Source organism: Odontesthes bonariensis, chromosome 18 (genome assembly GCF_027942865.1).
Source record: "Odontesthes bonariensis isolate fOdoBon6 chromosome 18, fOdoBon6.hap1, whole genome shotgun sequence".
Taxonomy (NCBI): domain Eukaryota; kingdom Metazoa; phylum Chordata; class Actinopteri; order Atheriniformes; family Atherinopsidae; genus Odontesthes; species Odontesthes bonariensis.
In genome coordinates, this window is record NC_134523.1 from 7,663,526 (window position 1) to 7,687,263 (window position 23,738).

Below are 23,738 nucleotides of genomic sequence, written 5' to 3' on the forward strand. Positions count from 1 at the left end.
ACTTAGCAGCGTCTGCTGTCCCCAGCGTTCACCAGCAGATGCAGGTTACTGTTAGTTGAGGTGCAACCCATCCGCTTTCTAATGGGCACCGCTGGGATCAGTGTTATAGGATGATTCATCAGATCAGCTGTGCAAAGCGGTCCTCGTCTGACTTCCCGACTCCAGCATGTGTGGCTGTTTGCCTTCGTGTCAGGTACACCAGCTTCCAACACCTGCGGCTGGGGCCCATAGGCACCAAAGACTAGATGATATTTTATAGTTTAAACAAAATCCAAATTTAATTTATGGCTTTGGTTCCAAATGCTATTACGGATGTTTAATTTCTGAAAGTAAATCACACCAGTGGAAGTTCATGATGTACTGTTATGAGCAAAACCTCACACAAGTAAAGGTTTATGAGAGGTGTGTGTGGAAAGAATTGGGGATATTTCATACTGGAAACCCCTTTGGGAGATACAGCAGAGGGCAAAAACTGTTACACTCACTGTTCTTTATGGTTGTTTTGTTTTATGAACGTGGTAAACCATTGAAGTGTGGGACATCTTCAGCTCTGTGTGCACAGAGTTACACCTTTAAACACTTTAAAACATGTACACAAAAATGTACAAATTTCACTGTTAAAAAAAAAACAAACAAAACAGGCAAGTTTATGAAACATTCAATGTGAAACTTCTAAAGCTGAAGTTTTTCTTTTCTGTAAATCATATCACTAAAGGCACCTGTGTTAGCTTTTAGACTTATTACCCGGAAGCATATTTTACAACAAATAAACATTTGAATGTTTTCAGATCTTAAAGGAAGATTTCAGCAATTTTCAACCAGGGCAATAATATTTCCGTGTAGCTATGTCGACTCTAAAGGTGATAAATGACACAAACATCTATGGGAAAGTACAAGTTCAGATTGTTATTTAGTCTCGTGTTCCAATGAATGTTTTTACCCAAATAGAAGGGAAACTTAGGTCCAGGTTGAAAAATCCTCTAATCTTTGACCGTCAAAAAAGTTTGATACAGAAATTATTAATGGTTATTCCATTTATCATTCTATGCAAGTTTTGGAGTACTGGTACTGGTAACATTATTTCTCAATTTTTGAAATATATTATTTTGATTGGAGCACCATAGATCTCTTGCCTGTTACACCCCAACAATCCTTAACATATAGCCTGGGTCAGTGGGTGTCCTCACTTCAGAGTTTCCAGAAACCACAGTCTTCTGCTGAGATTCTTCATGCTGTCCACACGTGATCCTCAAAGCATCCATTAAAAATGTCCAGAAGCTGAAACTGGCAACTCTGCTTAAGATTTCCTCCCAAAAAGAGACTAAAGGAAAGTGGTTTAGGCCAAACAAACAGTACTCCCTAACCCTAACCAGGTTGTTTTGATTCCTAAACCTCAACCAAGCATTTTAGTGCATAAACTTAGCCAAAGAGTGAGTGAAAATGAGAGTTTATAACAAGATGTCCAAGGTTTCTGTCCAGCTGAAGTGTCCTCAGTGGTTGTCCTTGGACTTATCCTGTTGCGATGGGTCTGACTCTGTGACAGGCTTCTTGGTGCTATTTGAAGAAACAGTCATACCTGTTGGTTCAAAAATGCTTATATGTGTGCTTTTTCATGACGAGACAAACAAACTAGACGGTAGCTCAGATTGGAGGACTTGTTTCCCAAAATACACCTCTCTCTGGCCATTCTTTGGAATTTTGATATGCATTGACGTACAGCTCATAATCCGCCATCGAGATTGAGTCATGCCATCAGAAGTTAGCAGGGCGCACCATCATTGTTGTCATGGTAGCCATCAGATTTGGACCTTTCCAGTAGTACCACTTAATGCCGTTGTAGCGAATCACATTGGATGAAGCAGGGTAGTATATGCCATTGAGATTGGATGGGCCACAAGCATCAAACCACCAACCTGCAGAGGAAGAGTGTCAGAGAGTTCAAAGAAAAACATCAGAATCGGCTGAATACGAGCTCATGAAACGTGTACAGCTGTATGTCAGCAGTAACTATACTGGTGCAGAGGGGAAATGAAATGCACTGCAGGACATTTACAAGGGGGTGGGTAGAAGAGTTTAACAAGACAGATGAGTAGCACCATTTGATTGACGCAGTGTACCTCCTGATGCGAGCTGTGCGCACTTGCAGGTGCAGCGGTCATTGTCTCTGTCCTTGGTGCTGAACTGGCTTCCACTGTGGGTGAGGCTGGTGGTTCGGCCGGCGGTGCCACCAAAGCCCTCGACATGAAGGCTGGATTTAAGAGGGAGGGGAAAAAATGAAGAAATACAGACTTTCTGTAAATATTTCACACACAGACACTTCTACTGAAGAACTTTTAAGGAATAAGGTTTATAAGCACACGAGTAGTCCACCTTAATGACCAGTTGTTTAATTTTTACCTTTTGTTTGATTTCTCAGCACCTGTGGGCATGTATGACCTTAGAATTTCATTTTGTCGAACCAAGCAAATGGCATACGAAACGGGGCACAATCCAATGCTCATCTGTTTTGCGGCTACGTCTACGTCTCTTTCCTATTTGAATTCAACTTTCTAGTTTCACAAAGATAAAGATGAGTATTAAAAAATTTTTTTAAAAAGAAAGTTATGTATTTTTGAAAGCCACTGTAGGATCTCGCAGCCTTTTCAGTCAACTGGAGAGAAGCTCCCCTTAGTTTTGATTGTTACTAAACATCAATATGAAGAAATAACCAAAAACATTTCTCATTATTTTTCTTCCATACTGTGCTTTGTAAAACAACCCAGTTTGAAAGAAGGTCCTGCACAAGTTTCATTTGTTCTTTCTAACAAAGCAGCAACTGATTGTTTGTGTGTGTGTGTGTGTACATTTGTGAGTAACTGCGTTCTGCTTAGAAGAGAGTGAACGGGGAGCTCAGTCCTGCTGCGTGGCCTATTCTCTGCCCTGTTATTCTGTTGAGTTTGCGCTGGGCTCCCCAGAGTTATCTGACTACCGTCCTCCTCTGCAGCCTGGGGCATGCTGTCTGTGATGACTAAATGAAGATACCTACTCTTGGGTTTGTGAGTTCAAAGGGCAGGACAGCACATCATGCAAAGAAATCAAGGTGCAGGAATGGTCCCAATAAGGTACATAGTCTTAGCTGCACCAGCAACATACCTTGAAAACTGGTAAATTATTTTAGCTCTGATCAAACAATCTTGCACCCATTATGTACCTTTATGTTCTGATACAAAGAAAAACAACTTCCACTCGAAACAGCCATACCATTTACAATTAGTTTCAGACTCACCAGTTAACCTTACATGCCTGTTTTGGACTATTATAGGCAGCCAACTTTGCCGGGGAAAAAACCCACCTCGACACAGGGAGAACACTGCAACTCCACACAAAAGCCTCATCCAAGATTCAAAGTGAAGCCTTCTTTTTGCGAGTGCAACAGTTTAAACCACTACAGCCCACACCTATTTATCAAGACTTTGACATGTCTGTGTTATGTTCTCAGTGATAACTTTGTACCTTTGAAAGTTAAACCGAGGTCCACAGTATTTATTAGAATGACCATTTTAATACCTGACAGGGCACTTTTCTTAGAACTCTATCTTTGGGTACAGAGCAGAATAGGGAAACCCTTATGTCTCTGTGAGCGGCAGAATGCAAGAGGAGAGTTTGAACAGCATGACAGCAGTGGGGACGGGAATAATGATGGAATAGCAAAAAGAATGGGATGTTTTGTCAGGCAACTAAAGCTTTTCTTCTCATGATGGATTGGTGATTACAAGTAAATGAGAAACTATCAAATTAGACAGGACGGTAACCGCAGGCTACAGGATATCCTATTGGAAAGAGTGTACTATGGAGCCCCTGAAACATCTGCATTAGACGTCCATACATATTGGCTGAGCTATTCCACCAGTACCGCAGACCACAGGTCGACTCTTTTCAAGGTGACTGTCGTTTTATATTGTTATTGTATGCATTAATAATAAAGATAGTGTTACGTTAAAGAATGTCTTCTACTTCCTTTACTATAAGGATCAGCTATTCTTGGCTACCTCAAAGGACAAGGTGGTCTGCCATGCCAATGATTTATGTATGAATTTTGTTAACTGAGTTTTAGGTGAAGACCTCCACGCCGCTCTAGGGAGCACACTGGATGCCGATGAGGAGGAGAATTTCTCTGGCTGACTGGCTGCAAAGCACCATAGCTCCGGCTTGGGAGTCAGGGTATAAAACCTCAGGCCAACCCACCATTTTGGGCGTGCATGTGAAGCTGGTACATATTAAATTAGTTAAACAGAATGTGATCTCAGAAGAAGTAAAGCACAGAGGTGATTACAGTCATTCAGGTGCTTCACCTCACACAGAGTAGCCCGCAGCAAAATTGTGAAACATTCAGTTTTATCACGCTAATTATGTACAAGGAACTCGGGCAAATGCAATGTGCTGCACTGTTATGGATTTTGGAAGCGTATATCCACATGTGATTATGATTTGTCATCGCGCAGATCATTAGCCTCCATAAACTTGCACTAAACGAGGGCAGATTCCTGTGACGTTATATCGAATCCAGCGGGAACCGTTTTGATTTGCATGTTCTCTCCGTCTGTTTGCGAGGCAGCACGGCTTCAGGACGCCCACACATAATCTTATTAGTGATTGCAGGGTTACCGAGGAGCTTTGTTTGAGCTGTCAGTCCCTGGCAGTGGCAGGTATACTCCTGGGGACGTTGCTCCCTGCGGGGAATGTCAGGGGCAGCATCCGCTGCTTGTGATGCGAGTAGAGAAATGGAAACTGGAAAAAGTGGTTCCAGACCTCCCACTTAGCTTTTCATCTCAACTTATATATTTTTTTTTTTAAAAAGAGAAGAAGAAGAAAAAGGTGTCTAAGGGAGCTCAGGAAACAAGAACATCGGGGGGAGTTTGAACTACTGCTAACACTTTCCAGGGTGTTTCCGTCCTGCTGCTGTGTCACATTTTAAAGGCCTTGTGAAAGTGAGAGAAAGTCATAGCTGCCACGTTCATTTGATGAAAAGTGAAGGAAGGAATTTCATGGTAGACCTGAAAGTGTTTTATCGTAGCATGTTGTCACATTTTACCACATTAACGCTTTGGGTAAATGGATCATTTCATAATTTGTAGAATTCACTTCAAATACATATTATTCCTCCAAAAATAACATCCCTCCAAGCTTGAATATGAATTATACTTTTAAATTCAAGTTCAGTTTCAGGTTACCTGTAGTTCTGGTCCTCTCCGTCTATGTAGAAGCGATCGTAATGTGAAAATGCTTCATTCCCCTCCCTGTCCTTCAGCTGGACGTGCAGACTGTATTCCCGGGAGCTGGTCAGCTTATGGATGATATCATTCCCCAGCCAGTGTTCCCCGGACGGCTCTCCAAAGCCCTGGATTAGACACAAAGACACAGAAACAATAGAAAAAGAAAATATTCTAACAAGGGGGAAGATTTTTCCAGCAGTCTGCCAAATCATTTTTGGAATTAATATGAAAATGGAGCTCACTTTAAGAAGGCAGCATTTATCATTCTGATGGGTTAAGACAGTTCAGTGGGTTTAAAAAGTGAAACATTCCACTTCCAAAGCTATAGGGATTAGTCAGTAGAGATATTAATTTACCTTAGTGCCCTATCAATGCTCCATTTGGACCTGCAACACTTGAATGGAAAAAAAAAGAAAGAAAAGCTAAAGATTTTGTGAAGTAATCCACTGTTTAAATTCAAAATCTGGACGTGAACATAGGTTTCCTCTGTTTATTGGCAAAGGAAAACACATCACTAATATATTTTCCTAGGAAATTTGGAAAATGACAATGATGAAAGTCATATGCTGCTTCTCCTGCAGATCTGCTGTTGCAGAGATCTGAGTTGCTATTGCAGACAGCCCTTTCTGCTTCCCGTGTGTGTATGTATATATATATATATACGTACATAGAAAGCAACTTAACTCTGTCCAATCATTCTCCACAACAAAATTGCAACCCTGTGTGTGCGAAAACTGTGGCAGTATCACTCACTTGACAGTGAGGATTTGATATTTAGATAATAAGAGAGACACCTTTCCCTCCCCACTTTCCAGTAACACAAAAAAGAAAGTAAGCTACAGCAGATTAAAGCAGAAGTTCTTGAATTTGTATATTTTGAAGAGCTTTCTTTATTCAGTGTTTCAAACAGTTAATGTCTGTTTACAGTATTGCTTAAAAGCTTTAGATGCTTTAGCCAAGTATTTGTCATAAATGGTTCTTCCTTTCTTTCTTTTGTCTTCGCCTGCCAATGGTAAATAGGCTTTTTTAATTGAGCTTTTTTCGAGCACCAATTTGTGATAAATTCTAAAAATGTGTTTGTATGTTGTACAAAAGTAATTATGTTGCAGACGGTGGCAGTGGATTTAAGGAACCCACGCGAAAAGGTCTAAATTTAAAAGAAAAATATACCAGTTTAAAGTGATGTTCATTAGCTGTGCTTGTCTCCAGGACACAACAGTTAGTGCCGTGAGTTTTGGAGTACTAGAATAGTTTTCTGATGGGGGAGTACAGCTAACAGCACAGCAGTTATTTACTTAAATTATTTACTGGTTACACTTAATTTTTCTTAAACGATAATGTCCGTGTGGCAACACTGCCTATGGTTAATGTATCTGTGTGAAGCAAAAGTGATGAGGACCCCTTTCTGAATCACCAAACTGAGAACGCTCTGAATGCTGCAAGTAACACACTGACTACTCATAAGTATGTTCGCACAGCGCCGCTTCAGAAAAAAGGAAAATCTGTCGGCTACAAAGTGACATTTTAGCCAAGATCTGCCATTCAATATAATTTGTCAGTTGTTCTTTGACTTTGTTTACGTAAGAAAGTTAAACAACTTTTCATTTTTTTCAAATGGGAACTCTGATTTCTGAGTTTAAATGGAACGCAGCATTACTCTTTAATTTAATTTTCAGTTGTTGCTGTTAGGACTTGTTGGAAATTCCCTTTTCTCACTCATGGATACCCTTTTATTGACGTCCAAGTTGTCCCCCCCCCCCCCCCCCCTTTTTTTATTATTTTATTTCCCAGAAGATACAAACACAGCATCACTGTGAGTTTAAGTTCCACCATTTGAAACTTTAACTCATTTGTAAAGAAGCAAACAGGTTTTTTTGGGCCTTTCAGCAGGAGCCGGTGCCTCTTTTGGCCCCACCCCCGCATCCACCCATCAGCCCTCTGTGATGTGGAAAGACAGCAGTTGTATTTTAAGGTGAAAATGATTGTTTTTATCAGGGGGAGTCTGGTGGCTTTAAAAAGAGCAGAGACTGCTGTAATGGCTTTAGTCCCCCTCATCTGAACAGGCTGTCAGACTGCTTGATAGAGTGGTGAAAATATAGTGTTCACTGAAACTTTTTGGTAAGCTTTTCCTACGTGGCTGAAATATGTTTTTTTTAGTTTCCACAACCATATTTCTTACTGCCTTCTTTACCCTCTGTATGTAATATGAAGGTGAAAGCATACTAAAACGATGGGAGTGCCTGAAAAAAAATAACTTTTGATTGACGGTGAGCATGTAAAAGGTCAAAAAGGTAATTACAGTATGAGATATTCTCAGTTGTTTCATTTCACTTTCGGGGCAGATAGAGTATTTTCTTCTTTCATTTGTTACTTTACCTCTGAGTCATAAGTGTGGCTGTCACACACTGTTTGTTTTTCGCCATGAGTGAGAGCAAATATTTAGTAAGAGCCGTTGGGCATTTATCATCTGACCAGCAGGCCCGGGCACAACATTTGATCCAGTCTGAGCAGTTTCTGAGAACATGAAGCACGGACCGGGGCAGGGAGGCATTTTCATACATATGTTATCTGCCATCTACAGGGCCCCAGTGCTCCCACGCCCCGGCTGGAGCCAAATGTTTATCATCCACTTGTAAAAATATTGGTCTGAATATTTTTTTTTTTTTTTTATTGTCTCCCTCTTTTTGTTTGTAGTCACAGCCCCCTCTGCTTTCTATTTCCTAACTCAGCTGTGGCAATTGATTTGTTAGCGTGGATGAGAGAAAACACAAACCAGCATCACTCACTTGTTCTTCGGGTAATTTAACAGTTAAAGAGGTTTGCAGGCCTTGTTTTTTTTTTTTTTTTTTTTTTTCTATTGCGCAATCCAATTCAGTTAACAATGGAAAAACCTGAGATTTGAGTAAGCATCATTTAATCTCAAAACAAAAGCCAACAGTGTTAAAGCGCAGCCAAAGCGCTGGAGCAACTTCATAGTCTTTAGTGCAGATTGACTCTCGATTGTTTCTTGGGGAGCTCGCTGGAAAGCTATCGGGGTCTTAAAGATGAATACAAATGATAGTGTAATGCGAGTCACCGGTACATAACCTGTGTGTGTTTGTGCACGACTTTGTGTACGAGGCTGTGTGGGAGTCTGACACGGAGAGAGCGAGCGAGAGCAGGTGCAATAACACGGGGGGTGGCAGAGAACATGAGAGCAGCCAAATACAACAACCACAGGTCACCTGGGATCACAGGCTAGCCGGTCTCCCACGCCTCCTCATGCCAAACCACCCGTGGCTAATTATTGAAACCTCCTGTGCACTCCTGCAGCGCAGCTCCAAACAGCCTACTGATAGCGATGCACACTTTGCCAATCGTCTGCAGAACGCACCGTTTTGTAGTCCTTCCACCCGCGATGGAAATCCACAGAGCCGTTTCTCCTATGCTGCAGCACAGTCCAGCCCCCGCCTCTGGTCTTCATGTCGCAGAACACCTGGAAATACAGGACAGTTGCAGCTATATTTATTATTTTAGACCTGGGGATGAAAAAAAAAAATCTGCTTGTCTGAATTAAAAAGCTTCATGCATCATAAGTTGTCACTGAATGTTGACTCACATTCTCAGGTTAGTCTGCGTTATCTAAATTAACAAAATTGGACCTGATGTTATTTTTTTAGCATGCACACGTTTGCCACGATCATTTCCCTCTCTTCAGAGGAGGCGCAGCGCTGATTCAGAGTCTGCTTCAAAGCCAGCTGGTAAATGTCAGTTCACTATTCTCCACCAGCTGCTGATCACCGCTGTCACTGATTGTTAGGCGGACACACAAGAGCTTTTTCAGTCCGCTGCGTCTGCGAAGTAGCCTACCAGATTGGTACCAATAACGAAGTTTTGCTTACATTGATCAGCCTTATTATTATTATCCAATTTTTTTGAACATTCAAGTGTAAGTATCACATGTGCAGGTATCGGTAAACAGGGATTACCTTTATGTCACACCTTACAGAACCAGACTAAGAGAGAAGAAAGGAAAGTAGCAAGAAATGACACAAAGAACTAAAACACACTATAGCCTTTCTGTTATTTGAAGGCTGCCTTGGAAGCATCAGGAAAATGGGGGGTAAACTACATTTCAGGGTGTCACACAATGATACGACCCAGGTGGGGAGGAAAAACTAACATCTCAGTCTGTTCTCTTATCCCTTGAGTGGGGGTTGAGGTGGAGGAGGAGGCTGCAGCGTTTTGGGTTACAACACACTGTTTTCTTTCTTACTTGGCGGCACATTCAGCCGCATGCAGATAGGTTTTGTGGAGGAACCAGAAATGGGTTTTACTTATTCATCTAGTGACAGATTTTGAAATCTAGACTTGGTTCAAGGTGTTTAGCGGGACATATTCCAGCCTCTCGCACTGTGGTGTGGGGTGATGAGATGACAGAATGAGCTTCTCCCAGGGGTTAGAACATAATATACTTTTTATTACTTAGATCATTTTTAATTACACCTGTGTATTCAAGACAACAAACAGTCGGTTCTCTCAGGCTATTTTTCTGAATCTTTATACAGTGTTGTCACCTCAAATTATAAGTATAAGTAAGTATAATCAGTGTCGGTGCAACCTAGAATGCTGATGATCATTTGATTAAAGACAATTGATTTTTCTGCCCCTTCTCTGAACAGACCAACCCTGAATGTGAGGAGCCGCCACGCTATATAGGTGCCGACGTGTCGACAGAATCTCAATGGCTTGTGGTTTGCTAGGAGTGAAATTAGACTTTTCAGCAATTTCCCAGGTTGAAAAAGCTGGATCAAGGTCAAAAGGCACTTTGCTCTCCTCTACCCTCAAAATAAAGCAGACTGGCACTGTGTTGTAATTATATTCCGGCACTAGAGCCAATTTTCTGGCCTCAAAGGCACAACATGGAATACAAAAACAGGGTCTTGAAAAAGAAATCTAAATCTAAGTCAAATTCCCAAGTCGTTTGTGTGATTTTAAGCTTAATTCATATTTAATTCTAAAGATTTATTTATTTGCCAAGAGGGAGGCATTTTATGCCCTCAGAATTACAGTGAAGTCCAGGCACGTTTAGAGCAGTGGTGATTTTGAAAAAAAGTTACTTTTTACTTAAGTTTAAGTAACTTGGTTGCCTTTTCTTTTTAAAGAACTGTGGGTGAGTGAAATACACAAATGCACAGCTCAGTCTCTGTGTGGAGAAAAGCCCAGTCAGTTTGTTTTCATGAAATCAGTTGCTTGTAGAGTGTTAATCCAACATGGCAGCGGACACAACGTTACCGTTCGATGCAGCCTTAGAAAGTGTTTTAAGTAGCTTAGAACGCAAGTTTACTTTTAAAAAAAAGCAACGCGTCTTCTTCTTCCTCGTCGAATTTCTGTCACTCTACATGCGTCATCTGGTATAAGTGATACAATTGGCTATGAATCGCGCGCAAAGCAGCATGGGAAGAACCAGACGCCATTTGATAGACATTCCTAGCGCCCAATAAACGGCTCTAGGCATTCGTAAACCACGCCTCAAATACGAGAAAATGCACACCTAGTTCCCAGACCACCATCTCATCGAGATGTGGACGCGTCAGCCAGGCTAGCACTTCAGGTGGAAAAAGTGGGCATATCGGCACCGATTGTTGCAAAGTCTGACATATGGTGGTCAATATATTGACTCCCCTCCCTTTTTCTGTTTACTGGGACGAACACAGTAGTCCAATTAAATGTCCCAGTGGAGCTATAACCATAGTTCAACTTAACTGCATGCAAGCGTACTGAGTGTATTTAACTTCCGTAGCATATGTAGTTCTCACAACATAAGCATAAAAATGCACGTAACCTCGAATTAGATAGATGGGTTGATATGTTGCTCATATATCCAAAATCTGAATTAAAATAATGTGTTTGTGAGCCTTTTTGTCTCTGTTCAAACTGAGGAAATGCTTCGAAAATAGGCCAATTTGTATCTGCCCCATTTTATACAGCTACTCGGCTCGCCAGCCACACTGGAATTTAATGGCACAGATTGAAAGCAGTCATGATTTGGGGAGTACTAACTTGTATCAGTGGAAACGTACATTGGCCCCAGTTGGCAGGAAACACATGGCACCAGTGCCTAACACCTGGCTGCCTTGCCCACAGGAAATGAAGAGAAGGAGCTGGGGAAAACACAGGCAGGAGGAGATGCTGCCAACAGTAAACTAGACTGAAAATAATGCATAACAAAAAACCTGTTTCATGGTTATCTTTCTGTTTTTTTTCACTCTGTTAAATTCTGGGAGTAGGATCCCATCCAAGAAAGCTAGATTTGATTCACAGAAATGATAGCCCACTGGCGGATGCCACAGTGGCCTCCTTCAGATCGGTGCACGTACGTCTGAGGCTCTCTTGAATTTGCATTCGGCAGCGCACACTCATTGACCATGAAGCCTGCAGGACATGATGCTCCTGTTGCTTATTATTTTTGCTCTCCGTAAGACGGCTTCGTATCTCCATCCAGATCTGTACCAAATCCATTGCAAATTACCATGAAATCAGAATAGTTTGTCCTTCCAATATTTATTGATTCGCCCACCTAATTACATTGGACCATACGAGTGGGGGGCAAGAGCTTGAGGTTACACCAGCTGGGAAGAGCCTGTAAAGTTGATGTAGTGAGTAAAACTTGTCCTTGTATTATATACTGGGAGACACAAGGACAGAAAGCCTCCCAAAACAGTTTCATGTCGGTGTCAGTTAGGTGATATTTGCAGGAAAAGGCCAATGCCCTTTAACTTTTTTACTCCCTGGAGCCCTTTGTTCTGGGTTGGCTCTAAAAGTGCTGCCAATGCTTTTGCCTGGTTTCCTAAACACAGCACTTTTAGATTGCAGAGGTAAGTCATTTATTTCTATGACTTAATCGATGAATTATTTGTTGTGCATCATTTCTCTTGCAACAAATTGGGTAGGTGTGCAGCTGTGGATTTGTAGAACTGATTCAGGAACACCGGTGTCGCTCATTCATTGCTGAAAAGCTGCTGAGTTACAAATCTAATTCTCGCCTGGTGACGAGGGCAAAGATCTCTGTTGTATTTCAGAATTCTCTTTAGCGTCTCAATTTGTCCTAGATGTGAAGCTGTTGCTCATTGTATTAAGATGTTTTTTTTTTTTTTTCAGGTAGAAGTTTTGCAAAAAAATCTAAGGGCAGCTCAGTCTCACAAGAAAATGTGTTATCGGTGAGCCTGTCATATCTGTAATGGTCACCAAAAAGATGCACAAATTTTTTGGATGGTAAGATTTTTCAGATTTTGTAATTCTGTTTTTTAAATTAAAGCATTCAACGTGATGTTAAGCTGTAGCCTGATTAAACTTCCATTCCAGCAGTTTTTAAATGCCCTGGGAAAAAAATATATATGTACCAAAAAAATTGTGCATTTTTAAGTTGTTGTCTTTAAAAAAAATGGAAGGAAAAAAAACTTTCATGTCTTGAACTGGCTTGGAGTATGACTTTAGACCTATTTTTCCTCTTCATAGGGTTCAATGAATATGCTAATCCGGCCCTGCCCACACCACAGATGACACTACGTGCCCTGTTTACACAACCACGGTCAGTTCTTTGTGCCAGAGAACAATCCTCAAGAGGAGAAAGCTTGATTGTAAAAGTTTGCATGCAAGTGGAAAGATCAGAATGGTAAAGTAGCTAGGAAGGGCCCGTGATATCTCTTGTAACACATTAAACATCGTGTGGACATGTTAACAGGGTTAGAAACGGGATTTTCCAGCAAAGGGAGACTTGAATATTTATCACATTTATGACAGTTTCACAGAGTTTTAAACCTTAAGAAGATACAGCTTGTGCAGGAAAAAATGGATGTGATAAATCTTTGGAGCCTTATAATTGAGCATGTGTGTCAGTTGCATGTGGTGAAAATCATATATTGAAATCACCATCTCATAGTTGGAATATCTCCCAGCTATGAAATTTTGGCATAAAACAATTTGGATGTGGATTGACGTTGCTATTTCACATTCCGATGTGAGACAGCGTTTATCAGGCTTATGGGGTTAAAGCTTCACTACCTTGACATCCTGGGTGGAGTTGTGCAGCCGTATGCTATATACGCCACTCTCTTTTACTCCAGATCGCAGGATCTCAGCACAGTCCCTGAATCTCAGTGGCTCCTTCTTGGGCATGTTGGAGATTTCTACAGAAACATGAAAGCACGTGTTGACAGATTGAAACTTTGTGGGTTTTCTCTCTATGTGAGCTCTCTGCTTTAAGCCTTGATGTAAACATGTATGTCGCGCATCTGAGATCTGAATTACAACCTGCTGTAGATCCCCTACTGCCTACATGCTGTAACACTATATCACTTCTTGTGTACATTTAGAATAACTGATGACGGTATAATTTGCCGATGAAAGCACTATAAAGTCACTGGTCCTTACCATTGCAGTGATTGACTTTAGTCAGCAGCTGCTGGACAGTGTCTGTGAGCACAGCCTGCTGTTTCTGTAATAATGTGCTGTTGAGCGTAGAACCTCCAAGTTCACCTTGAAGCTGACTGACCAGTCGACTCTGCCGCTCCAGAAGATCTTGGAGCTGCTGCTTTTCACTCTCCAAACCCTGCAGCTCCCTCCCGTAGCGTGCCTCCAGCACTAGGAGTCTCTGTTCCAGAAAACTGAGGTAGAAACAAAAGGTCAAAAATCAGGAAAAAGAAAGCCGAGCACGTATTGTATCAGTGTAAGATGCTCATTGCATTAGATTTAAAAAAAAAAAAAATGGACCATCCATTCAGTATTTACCTTTCACTGTGGATTTTGCATAAACTTTCACATTTACATGAGGATGACTAATCGACAACACCGCAACAATCTCATTGGGTTAACATCATATAAACACCTGTACCACAGCAGCGCCCACAGATGGCGCAGCGTGCTAAGACGCTCAATCATAGCAAGATGGCAACAATCTGACAGTTTATGTTTGTGTGTGTGTGCCAGCCTGCACGAGTGGGTGCACTCCCACCTCCAAATGAAGATCATAAATCCCTGCAGCTTGATCTTTATGGCTTTGACTAATGACTCTGCTGCCATTATTCATTGAAACAATCCACCCACCCAGATTGAACAAGCTACTTCGAAGCACACATGCGCTGACTAGGCTGAAGATAGATCCTCATTGTCTTAGTTTAAAGAGTGGCTCAGTATGTGGCCTGGAGAGAAAGGTGGGGGATCAATCCAAATCATTTTTTACATCACTTCTAATTCATGTTTGCTTTGTGGGAAAACACTCAATAAAAGCGGCAAAGCAAGCTAATAAATTGTTCTCCGTTGTGTGTGTTTTACAAAGTGTGGAACATGGCATAAAAACCAGCACAGCAATGTTTAAACAGTTGGGGAGTTGACAGAATAAATATGCCGTTTTGGATCACATTGCATCCTGAGCATTTAAAATGTTATGCTTATGATATTGTGCTATTTATTATTATTATTGTAATACTTACAGTCGCTATTAGTCTGCTGTCTGTCTCTCTGCTGTGTGCTGCACTTCCTGCCAGTACTATTTTGTATGTAATGCCTATAAAAACAAACATTTTTCTCCCTTTTTTTTTTTTTTTTAGCTTGGCAGCAGTTCAAAAACCTCGCTCTATGCCCTAAAGGCACGGCAGCCGTAGCTTCCTCCAACCAGTGCGGGCATTATTTCCCTTTTACTCCGCAGCTGGCCCGGTGCAAATATGCTGTTACAAATCAGATTTCATGAAACCTGTCACATAGCCTACCCATGCCGAGATCGTCTTAATTTGTTTACATGTCAGCCGTGTTACCACCTTGAAAGACGAGGGCTAAAGGGCAGAGCAGGGCAAAGCGGGACCAAATGTGCAACAGGTGTTGAGACTGGGCCACTGTGGTCTCCCTCGGTCACACTTGGTACAGATGGATGGAAGGATCAACAATCAGATACAAAAGATGAAAACACTCCCTTTCACACTGTCTACAGCCCAAGTTCGTAACCCCCCCTGGCCCTTACTTGACCCCCTGTTTAAAGAGCAAACACTGGGAAACACTTCCCAACATTCACTTCCCACACCCACATAAACAAATATTCTTATGTAGGATGCTTTCTATTGTTATTCAGTGCTCTTTTGTTGAGAATTTCGTTCTCTATTCTAGTTGAATGAGGAGAGCCAGTTTCGTGCATGCACATGAATAGTATTCTACACTTATAAGATTCTTTCTATTCTGCCATCCAGTGTAAAACGCTTTCCTTCTCATGAGATCTTGGTTGCATTTTGTCATTTACAGCTCGTTTCATGAACAAGCAAAGGAAACGGCACAACCAGCAACTAAGGCCAAAAAAATCTAAGAGACATCCCTCCTCTCCCCCCAAAAAAGGTGTTTTTCTCGGAGGTGAATACAGAAGAGTAATGCAATGTTAATTAACCTTTACTCTAACCTTTACACTAACCTTTACAATGTTGATTAACCTTTGCTCAAAGAAAGATTTTGCTGTGCAGTTGTTGTTTTTTTTTGGTGTTTTTACCTGTTTTTATCACCGAGGCGTGAGATCTCTTGAGTCTGCAGGAGAATATGTTTCTCCAGACGGTTTGTGAAGAGTGAGTACTCGAGCAGCTGGATCTCCAGGCGACTTGTCTGGTTTAATACCTAAAGAGTGATAAGAGCTAAAGAATGAGTCAGTCATAGTATGTGCAGATAAAAGGATGACTGACAATGAAAGTAAGGGATACGTTCCTAAAAAGGACCCTTGGGGATAAACAGTGACACACAACAATCATAAAACCCATAATTTGCCAACTTTGATCTTGTAATCAAAACTTGAGCAAGAATGATCTCATATGCACCTGTGACATGCTTTGAAGTTGCAGATGAAACAGAACTGGAAACAAAGCAGCTTGGGTATTTATACAGGTTGCAGTTTTGTATTGACTTTGATAAGAGAAAAAGAGAACATCAGGACCAAAACAGCCCAATCTGTAATAACAACTTTGTGGCATGATTGAAGACACATCTGTGTTGTGCTACTGAGGTTTATATTTTAATTGGCTAGTTGTCAAACACAGCACTCAGCTCATTGTGTCAATCAGGGCCTGTCGAACCAAATAGCTGCTGCTTTAAAGCAGCTGCCGCCACCTTTGGGCGCGGCTTCACAGCAGGTTACATCTGATTCATATTTAATTAGCTATTCACTACATGCTTTGCAAGTTGTATCATTTCTTGTTGCATGGGTGTTACCCCCACAGTTAATCATTTGGCCTGGTTTCACTGAAGCCCTTCCTAACGGACTCACCTGCGTCTCGACGTCTGTCAGCTTGCGAGTCTGCTCCGCCGACTGGCTGAGGAGATTGGTTCCCATCTCCAGCATGGCAGCTGTCTGGGTGTGCACGGCAGATCTCTTGATTTCTTCCATCCCCGAGCGTACATTCTCTTGGATGAAGTTCTCCAGCTGAAGAGACATCAAGCAGACATGTGATTTTCTAGTTCCGTTGCAGTGACAGTAATATTTTAGCAGGATATGTCCCTTTACATTCACTGACAGCCTGTATGAAAGCGTTCTGAATCGAGGTCTTTTTTTCACCCCAGTCTTCTGAGGCTGTATGACGAAATTGTGGAATTTAAGGTCTCTAGTGTCTCGCCACCCATCTCTCTTGATCAGTCTACTCATCTACCTCAGGCAAATACTGACTCTTACATTAATGAATGGTGGAATTTATTTTACTGGGTATTCAGAAAGGGCAGTGAGTGTATGCTCTTGAAGTTTGACATGTGCAAAAGTTCAGGGATAGTGGCATTAACCCATCGTAAACCCAGAGTAAGAGCTATTGGCAAAAATCAAACACCTCTTACACAAGAACTAAGAATAGGGTGGCCTTCATCTTCTCAAATAAATAGATTTTCTAATAATGTGGTCTGTTTGAGCAAAGTGCAAGTCAAATTCTACTTTTCTGGCCATGAAAGATAGATTTTTTTTTTGTAACAAAGAAGAATATTGAATTGTAGATATTTGTAACTCTTCTCGGGAGAAGAGCTCAGACTTGACTCATTAAACCACACAACTGGAAAATTAAGTCTCAAAGGGACTCAAAAAAATCATCCAGCTAATGAGTTGGTATCCATTAAAACTGAGCGGAATTCAGATCAGACTACAATTGTTGGATTTTTATTTTTTTAATTTTTTTTGTTTGTTTTTCTTTTAACATTTCAGGGAGAAATGGGGTTATGATGATGTGTTACAGTGAATTTTTTATGAAGTTTAGAAAGTACTGATCCATGTGGGCAAATGGAGATGAATCTCCAATTAAATTGTTGGCCTGCTGGTAATCTTTCCCTCTTTGTCTCTTAGATCCTTTTGAACTTTATCCCCAACTCCCACTTTAAAGTGTCTCTGTTCATGCTTGCTCTGTAATCATCTCACGCATTTTGCTACTTTAGGACCACAGAGACGGGAGGAGAAAATCCCTACAAAACAAAGGTTATGAAGAGATTACTAAGCGGATTAAAGCCATCTCTGCAGGAAGAACCAAAGATCTCTGCATCATAATCAGCCTTATGCATTCAAGCTGCTATCAGCCGCACATCCAAAGTATTCCAATTACAGCCATTGTATTAAAGCTGAGGTCTTGATACGCTTCATCTCGCTCTGCCAGTTGTATTAATTGGAGTTCTGTCACATGCTGCGCCAGCCAGATAAGTCACTTTTGGGATGTGATATGATTGTGTTTTATTTTCTCTAAAAGGGTCAGGGAAGGGATCAGTGCTGAGAAAATCATGGGAGTTGTATTATTTGATGCATTAATCAATTAGCCGCTAGATGCATTTGTTATCCATAATTACAAAGGACGCAAACATATCAGCTGGGTGTTTTTGTAAACGATATTGTCAGGTATATAATGTCTGTGATACCCATGAAAAATGAAAGACTTTTTGTCATATAATGAAATATTCTATCATTGCCTAAATGAATTGGCATCAAATCAATGTTTAGTCAAAATGACTGAAGCCTCTAAAATCTTGTCGTAGATCTATTACCTTTATATTTTGTCAAAATAATCAAGTTGCTATCCAGACGTGCAATCAAGTTGGTTTCACATAGTTCCACCATGAAATCTAACTTCTGTTAAATGCTCTGAGCAGATTAAAGGGATTCCTGTCATGCTCAGCTGCACTTTGTGTATATTGCTACATTGCTGATGCTTGCATGCTAACACGCAAAACTCAAATACTGTTTTACTCCAGAAGCTAAAAAAGAAGTATGGTAGCATGTGAATATGCTCCCTTTTTATACATTTGTATGTACATGATTAATAAAATAGTTGACACTAGCTAAAGCAAGGCAATAGCCAGAAACATCCACAAAATCCAAATATTGATCCCACTCTGCAGTCTAATGCAACATGAACAGACTTCATTCAGCTGTTCACATGCTGTGGTGTTTTTGCTAGGAATGACTTTCAGGGAGAATTTTTATTTAATTTATTTATTTACAGCGCAGGATGTACCTTAACCGCTTTCCTAATATTGTATCAAACCCCAGCCAATACCTAATAAACTGTTTTATAGGCTAGCCCTACGTGAGCTCACAGATTTGTCAGTTTCCAAAGTGAACAACATACCTCAGGTACTGGTTTACAGAACTATTAGAGGGGCAAAATCTCAGGTTAACATGAGTAGCCAAACTACTCTGATCTCCATGTAGTATTTCTCAAAGAGCATAATCCGCAAAGCCCCTTAAAAGTACTAACAAACACACACTTGGATCCCAATTTCCTGCGCTCAGGGAAGCAAAAGGCTAAAGGGGAAAGATAGAGGGAGAGAGAGGGGGTGGGTTGTTATGTCGGGTTTAAACACTCATCTTTTATTGAAGACAATAGAGAAAGAATCCGGAGAATTAATACAGTCCTTGGAGATTCCACTGCAGAACATAGTGGATTATTGTGGGCGCTCCTAATTCTGTATGTGTGGGGGTGTGTTTCCTTTTCAAGAGGTTTGGGTTGGAAGGCTCATTGAGAGGGTCGTGGCGTCCCAGGGGAGCTTCGAGTGAGACCGTGCAAAGTTTCACATAGACACCAACACACACATGCCTGAAGCTCTTCCACATGCACATCGCCCATTTCTCCAAACCCCTCATGCAGATAAGCTTAATGAGCTCCACAAGGTGCTGAAAAGGCTTTGCCGTCTGTGGTCAAAGGTCTGTATACCCTCGTGCATAACTAAAAGAGTCGCTCTAGGGTCATGCTATGTTTATGTGGAAATCCCACCTACAGTGCGATCATTTATGCATCACTTTGCCTGGTGGGGGTTACTTGTTGAAAGGTTGGATCTTTGTGTTCATTCCAGACATTATGTGGAAGAAGCTGGCAACAGAGCAAGATGTGTATCAGAAGAGATTTTCTCTCGATGTGAAGGGGGATTTAAACAGCATCTCCATCACAGAGGCTTATAAAACAAGTCTTTATTTTTAAGGCGTATTTTAATCAACATTACTATAAAAGTGTCAAGGTTTGCCAAATGGCTGATTTTCAACTGTTGGTTAAAAGGGTAAAAGGCTTTTAGAGAATGGAACAAGAAGCATGTAAAGTAAAACAGACGGTGTGCAGAAATACAGCGGATGAGTTCAGCATGTGATCTGCACTCTACAATTTAGCTTTTCAATCTGCATGCACAAATAGTTGCATGTGTTACATACATACATGCATTTCTTCATCTTTCACACTCATACACCTGGTGTGGCCTCGTAGGGTGCTTCCTATGCAGACGAGGTTCAAACTGCGTCAGATAGTGTTTGTTTTGACTGCGTGTTCGGTGAAGCGTTTTGAGCAGGATAAACAAAGAGTTTGACACGCATCGGTCAATGAGACATCACATGAGTGGTGCAGAAACAGATGGAAATTTTGTGGATGCTCGCAACGCACACGGAGAGCGAGTGTGAGAGTGGGAAGTGACACAAGCATAACAGGAGCTTTGGCATTCATAATGACCCATTCTCAAATCCTGAGCTATAATGAACATGTTTACACTCAGTCGGCCAATCTCAACCTTTGACACAAACATTCATAATCATCCAGGGGATTAGTATGTACCATAAATATTTTGTGTAATATGCAGACAAGAATAGGGAGACGGGTGGAGAGGGGTGACATGTCAGTCAGCCGGTCCTAGACAATGGCCTTACGCTGATTCTGTGCCCAGATGACCTTAGCTGTCGAAACGCTATTGTCGAGCCACTTCTAATCACATCATTTCATTTTTGGCGGTCATAATCGGCGCTAAATGGAACAGCAAAAGCCAAGTGTTGAGTGAGGAGACGTGCACAAATGTGTCTCCCTCAGATAAACAGTTTTTCACAGAGAAAATATGTTGAGCTTCTATTTAATTTTATCTAAGCTGAGTTTTGTATTGAGTTTGGATTGATTTAGGCCAACTTTGGCCTATAAATTGACTTAACATGGTGTGTAAAGTTGTTGCCTGTGGGGGGGGGGGTACTCATTTGGAGGGTTTCAAGTGTGGGAGACATATTTGGCGCAAGCTGACATTAGCAAACATAGCTAAACTACTCTTGCATGCAACAGGGAGTTCTGGCATCCCAGTGGTCTTAAATACTGACACACACTCATACACCAGGCATTGTCATGGAGCCAGATATGTACACAGGAAGCATCCAGGAAATCCCAGCTAAGCACTGAACTTATCAATATTGAAGACCTGGCTGTCAACAAAACTAATCAGATTGTGGAGGTCCACTGCTCTGTTTTACGTTTTTTTCTTTTAAGTTCTGCAGGCTACAGAGGGACAAGAAGAAGACAATTTGACATGAAAAGATGGTGAGCTGTGAGTCAACAGTTCAGAGAGCTTACCTTCAGCAGCCACTGAGTATTATTCTCCATGGCACTCTCCAGACTCTCCAGCTTCCTCTCGTTCCATGAAGGCCCCTCCTTGGACTCTTCTGCATCAGCCTCGGCCTCAGGTGGGGAATCTCTCTGCAGGGTATTGGTGACCTGGAAGTCCTTTACTGGATCGCAGTGCTCCACCTCAGGGAGGATGAAGGTGTAGCTGCAGGAGCCATGCTGCACACGGTGCTGCTGGCGCTGGGAGCCAATCGCAGCGGCCAGCAGGTAGGCCAGGTAGGCGAGGGTCGGGGCCAGCAGGCGGCCCATGTTGGGGTAAGAAAAAAAAAAAAAAAAAAAAAAGGGGTGGTGGAGGGAGGGAGGAGAGGGGAAGAAGTAGGTTGGTCAACCTGACCAAATGGACTAGTGGGTCAGGTGGGGTTCTTTTTAGTTATCTATATCTCTATCTATCCTTTTGCTGAAACTTCCCTCTAGACTCCGACTCAGACGTCTCCTTTCCTGTCTTCTCAGTCAAACTCCTGCTGCTCCACTCTCTGTTTTATTCATTAAGCTTTTCCTCTTTGGGCCAGTCCTCCTCTTTGCGGTTGCATCCAAAAATCTTCTTCAGCCCAATTTGTGCTCCCGCTGTTTTTGCGTGAGGGCGGACAGAAAAACACACACAGGAAAAAAGGGATTGTTTCCTTTTGTAACCGCAACACTCACCCCAACGCATGTAGCTCTGCCCAGGAAGCCAACAAACCAAACATCTGTGCCTCCTCTGAAAAGTTGCTCACCTCACTGCTGTCTTTTCAGGCTGCTGGAGTCCATGCGTTGGTCTGGAGGAGAGGGGAGAGAAGGGCTGGAGTGGTGAGTGGCCTGTTTCAGGATGTTGGCTCAAGCGGTAAAGCTCTTAAACTAGAGAGAGAGCGAGAGAGAGAGAGAGACTTAGAGTGTGTGGCGTGTGTCTCAACATACACAGAACCACACACACCTCCTTAGTACATAATCACTCAACCACCCTTCCCTCTTTTACTTTCTCCCTCACTCTTACGGCTCTCCTGTTTGCAGGGGTTAGAAGAGGAAGCTACAAAAATACACACTGCTCACTGCAAGAGTAAAAACTAGGAACTTTCTCTGAGAACTTTTTGCTCCCTCCCATTCTCCGTCTCACTTTGTCTCCATCAGCCTTCTCTGTGTCTCCCTCAAATCTAAATTTGCCCTTTTGGCACGGTCATAACCGAGTACTGTCCTAAAGCGTCTGAGGTCTAAGATATAAGTACAAGTGATTTACTCTGTTACAGACTTTTTGGTATTTGATCTATGCTTTGATAAACAACTGGTCTGTTCCCAGAATACAGATCAATAACAATTTGTCGTGAAGTGCTGCAGGGAGTGTTTTACCTTCTGCCGTTGTCTGAGCTGACGCTGTCTGTTTTCTCTTGTTAGCAGAATGAGTCAGTCGGCCAATTACGGTGGCTGGTTTATTGTCACAGACAGGATTTGGGAAGAAAGAGGAGAAAAGGTTTCGGTTATGTTGTTGACTTATGTTTGAGAGCTGCGGTGCAGTACTAAAAGTCGAACTTCACACTTTATTGACCACAAATGTTTAGTTGGTTAATGGTGTTTCCCACAGAATTGGATACTGTGGGCGGGTTGTCTTTTCTGAGAAAGAGGTATAACTGCGCTCTCTAAATGTATCAAATAATACTGAATATAAGGTGCTAATCAGTTGGAGACTGATGTGGGTTTAGTGGAAAATAGAACAGTGCAGCCAATGGCCGATATTTTGTTTTTCAGTTTCAAATAATTCTGAAAGAAAACAACGGAGCAGCTGTTGCTCAGGAGGAAGGACGGTCGTCTGCCAATCAGAAGGTCAGTGGTTCCATTCTCGGCTTCCCCAGCCCACATGTGAAAGTGTCTTTGGGCAAGAAGCTCAACTTCACTTTGCCTCAAATGCGTTCACTGATGTGAGAGTGTGTATATGATAAAATAAAGTGCAATGCATAGGCTGTTGGACTGTTAAGACAAAGAAGTGTCGTGTGTGTGAATAATTGCTTCGAGAGGTCAGCAAGACTAAAAAAAGCACTTGGCTATATGAATATAGAAATTCTGAGAACTCCTCCTAGGAATGCTTTTTTCCTTTTGTGGCACCAATCATAGGCAGGAGAATGTAATTGGGTTTTTCGTCCGTGATCCTTGTCTTTTTCCTCATCTATTTGACACCCAGCAGGCTCATGTCTACATTTACAAATACCCAGAGGCGCACCTTGTCAACAGGCAAGGCAGGCAACTGCTTGGAGCCCCGAGCCACTAGGGGGCCCCCGAGAGCTGAGGTGCATTCAATAAAAGATTGTCTAGTTACTTTATAAACTGTCTCAAACAGTGGCGAATGTTCGTGGTGAACATGTTTTCTTTGAATAGTTAAATTTAAATGATTTAGTCAAAGATTGTCTAGTTAACATGCCATTCTATAATTCCATAATTGCATTGTTGACTTCATCAAACTCACGTCAAGTTCCACTGAAGGCTATGTTCACGGAGAACTAGCCATACTTCTGAAATCGATATCATGAACAGCTTTACTTGTCACAAAGAATCTTTAAATGAACACAATTATTATTGGATGGCCAGCTACACCCGGTAGATAAATAGCAACGGGCGAATATCAAGTGCCAACGTA

At 41.7% G+C, this 23,738-nt stretch overlaps 1 protein-coding gene across 2 annotated transcripts; it reads right to left on the reverse strand.

Annotated features, from left to right (window-relative positions):
* Positions 1 to 292: 292 nt before the first annotated feature.
* Positions 293 to 21,938, reverse strand: angpt2b (angiopoietin 2b). 2 transcript variants are annotated; one of them, XM_075449372.1, is made up of 10 exons: positions 21,853 to 21,938; positions 21,089 to 21,703; positions 16,525 to 16,680; positions 15,760 to 15,881; positions 13,665 to 13,897; positions 13,296 to 13,420; positions 8,626 to 8,727; positions 5,211 to 5,377; positions 2,118 to 2,248; positions 293 to 1,913 (listed from the first exon to the last, which is right to left on the reverse strand). In XM_075449372.1, the coding sequence occupies exons 2-10, from the start codon at positions 21,386 to 21,388 to the stop codon at positions 1,753 to 1,755; spliced, it is 1,497 nt and encodes a 498-aa protein (XP_075305487.1). In that variant the 5' UTR covers positions 21,389 to 21,703; positions 21,853 to 21,938; the 3' UTR covers positions 293 to 1,752. The 2 variants fall into 2 exon arrangements, with proteins under 2 accessions (XP_075305487.1, XP_075305486.1); XM_075449371.1 differs by having other exon boundaries at positions 21,089 to 21,938.
* Positions 21,939 to 23,738: the final 1,800 nt, after the last annotated feature.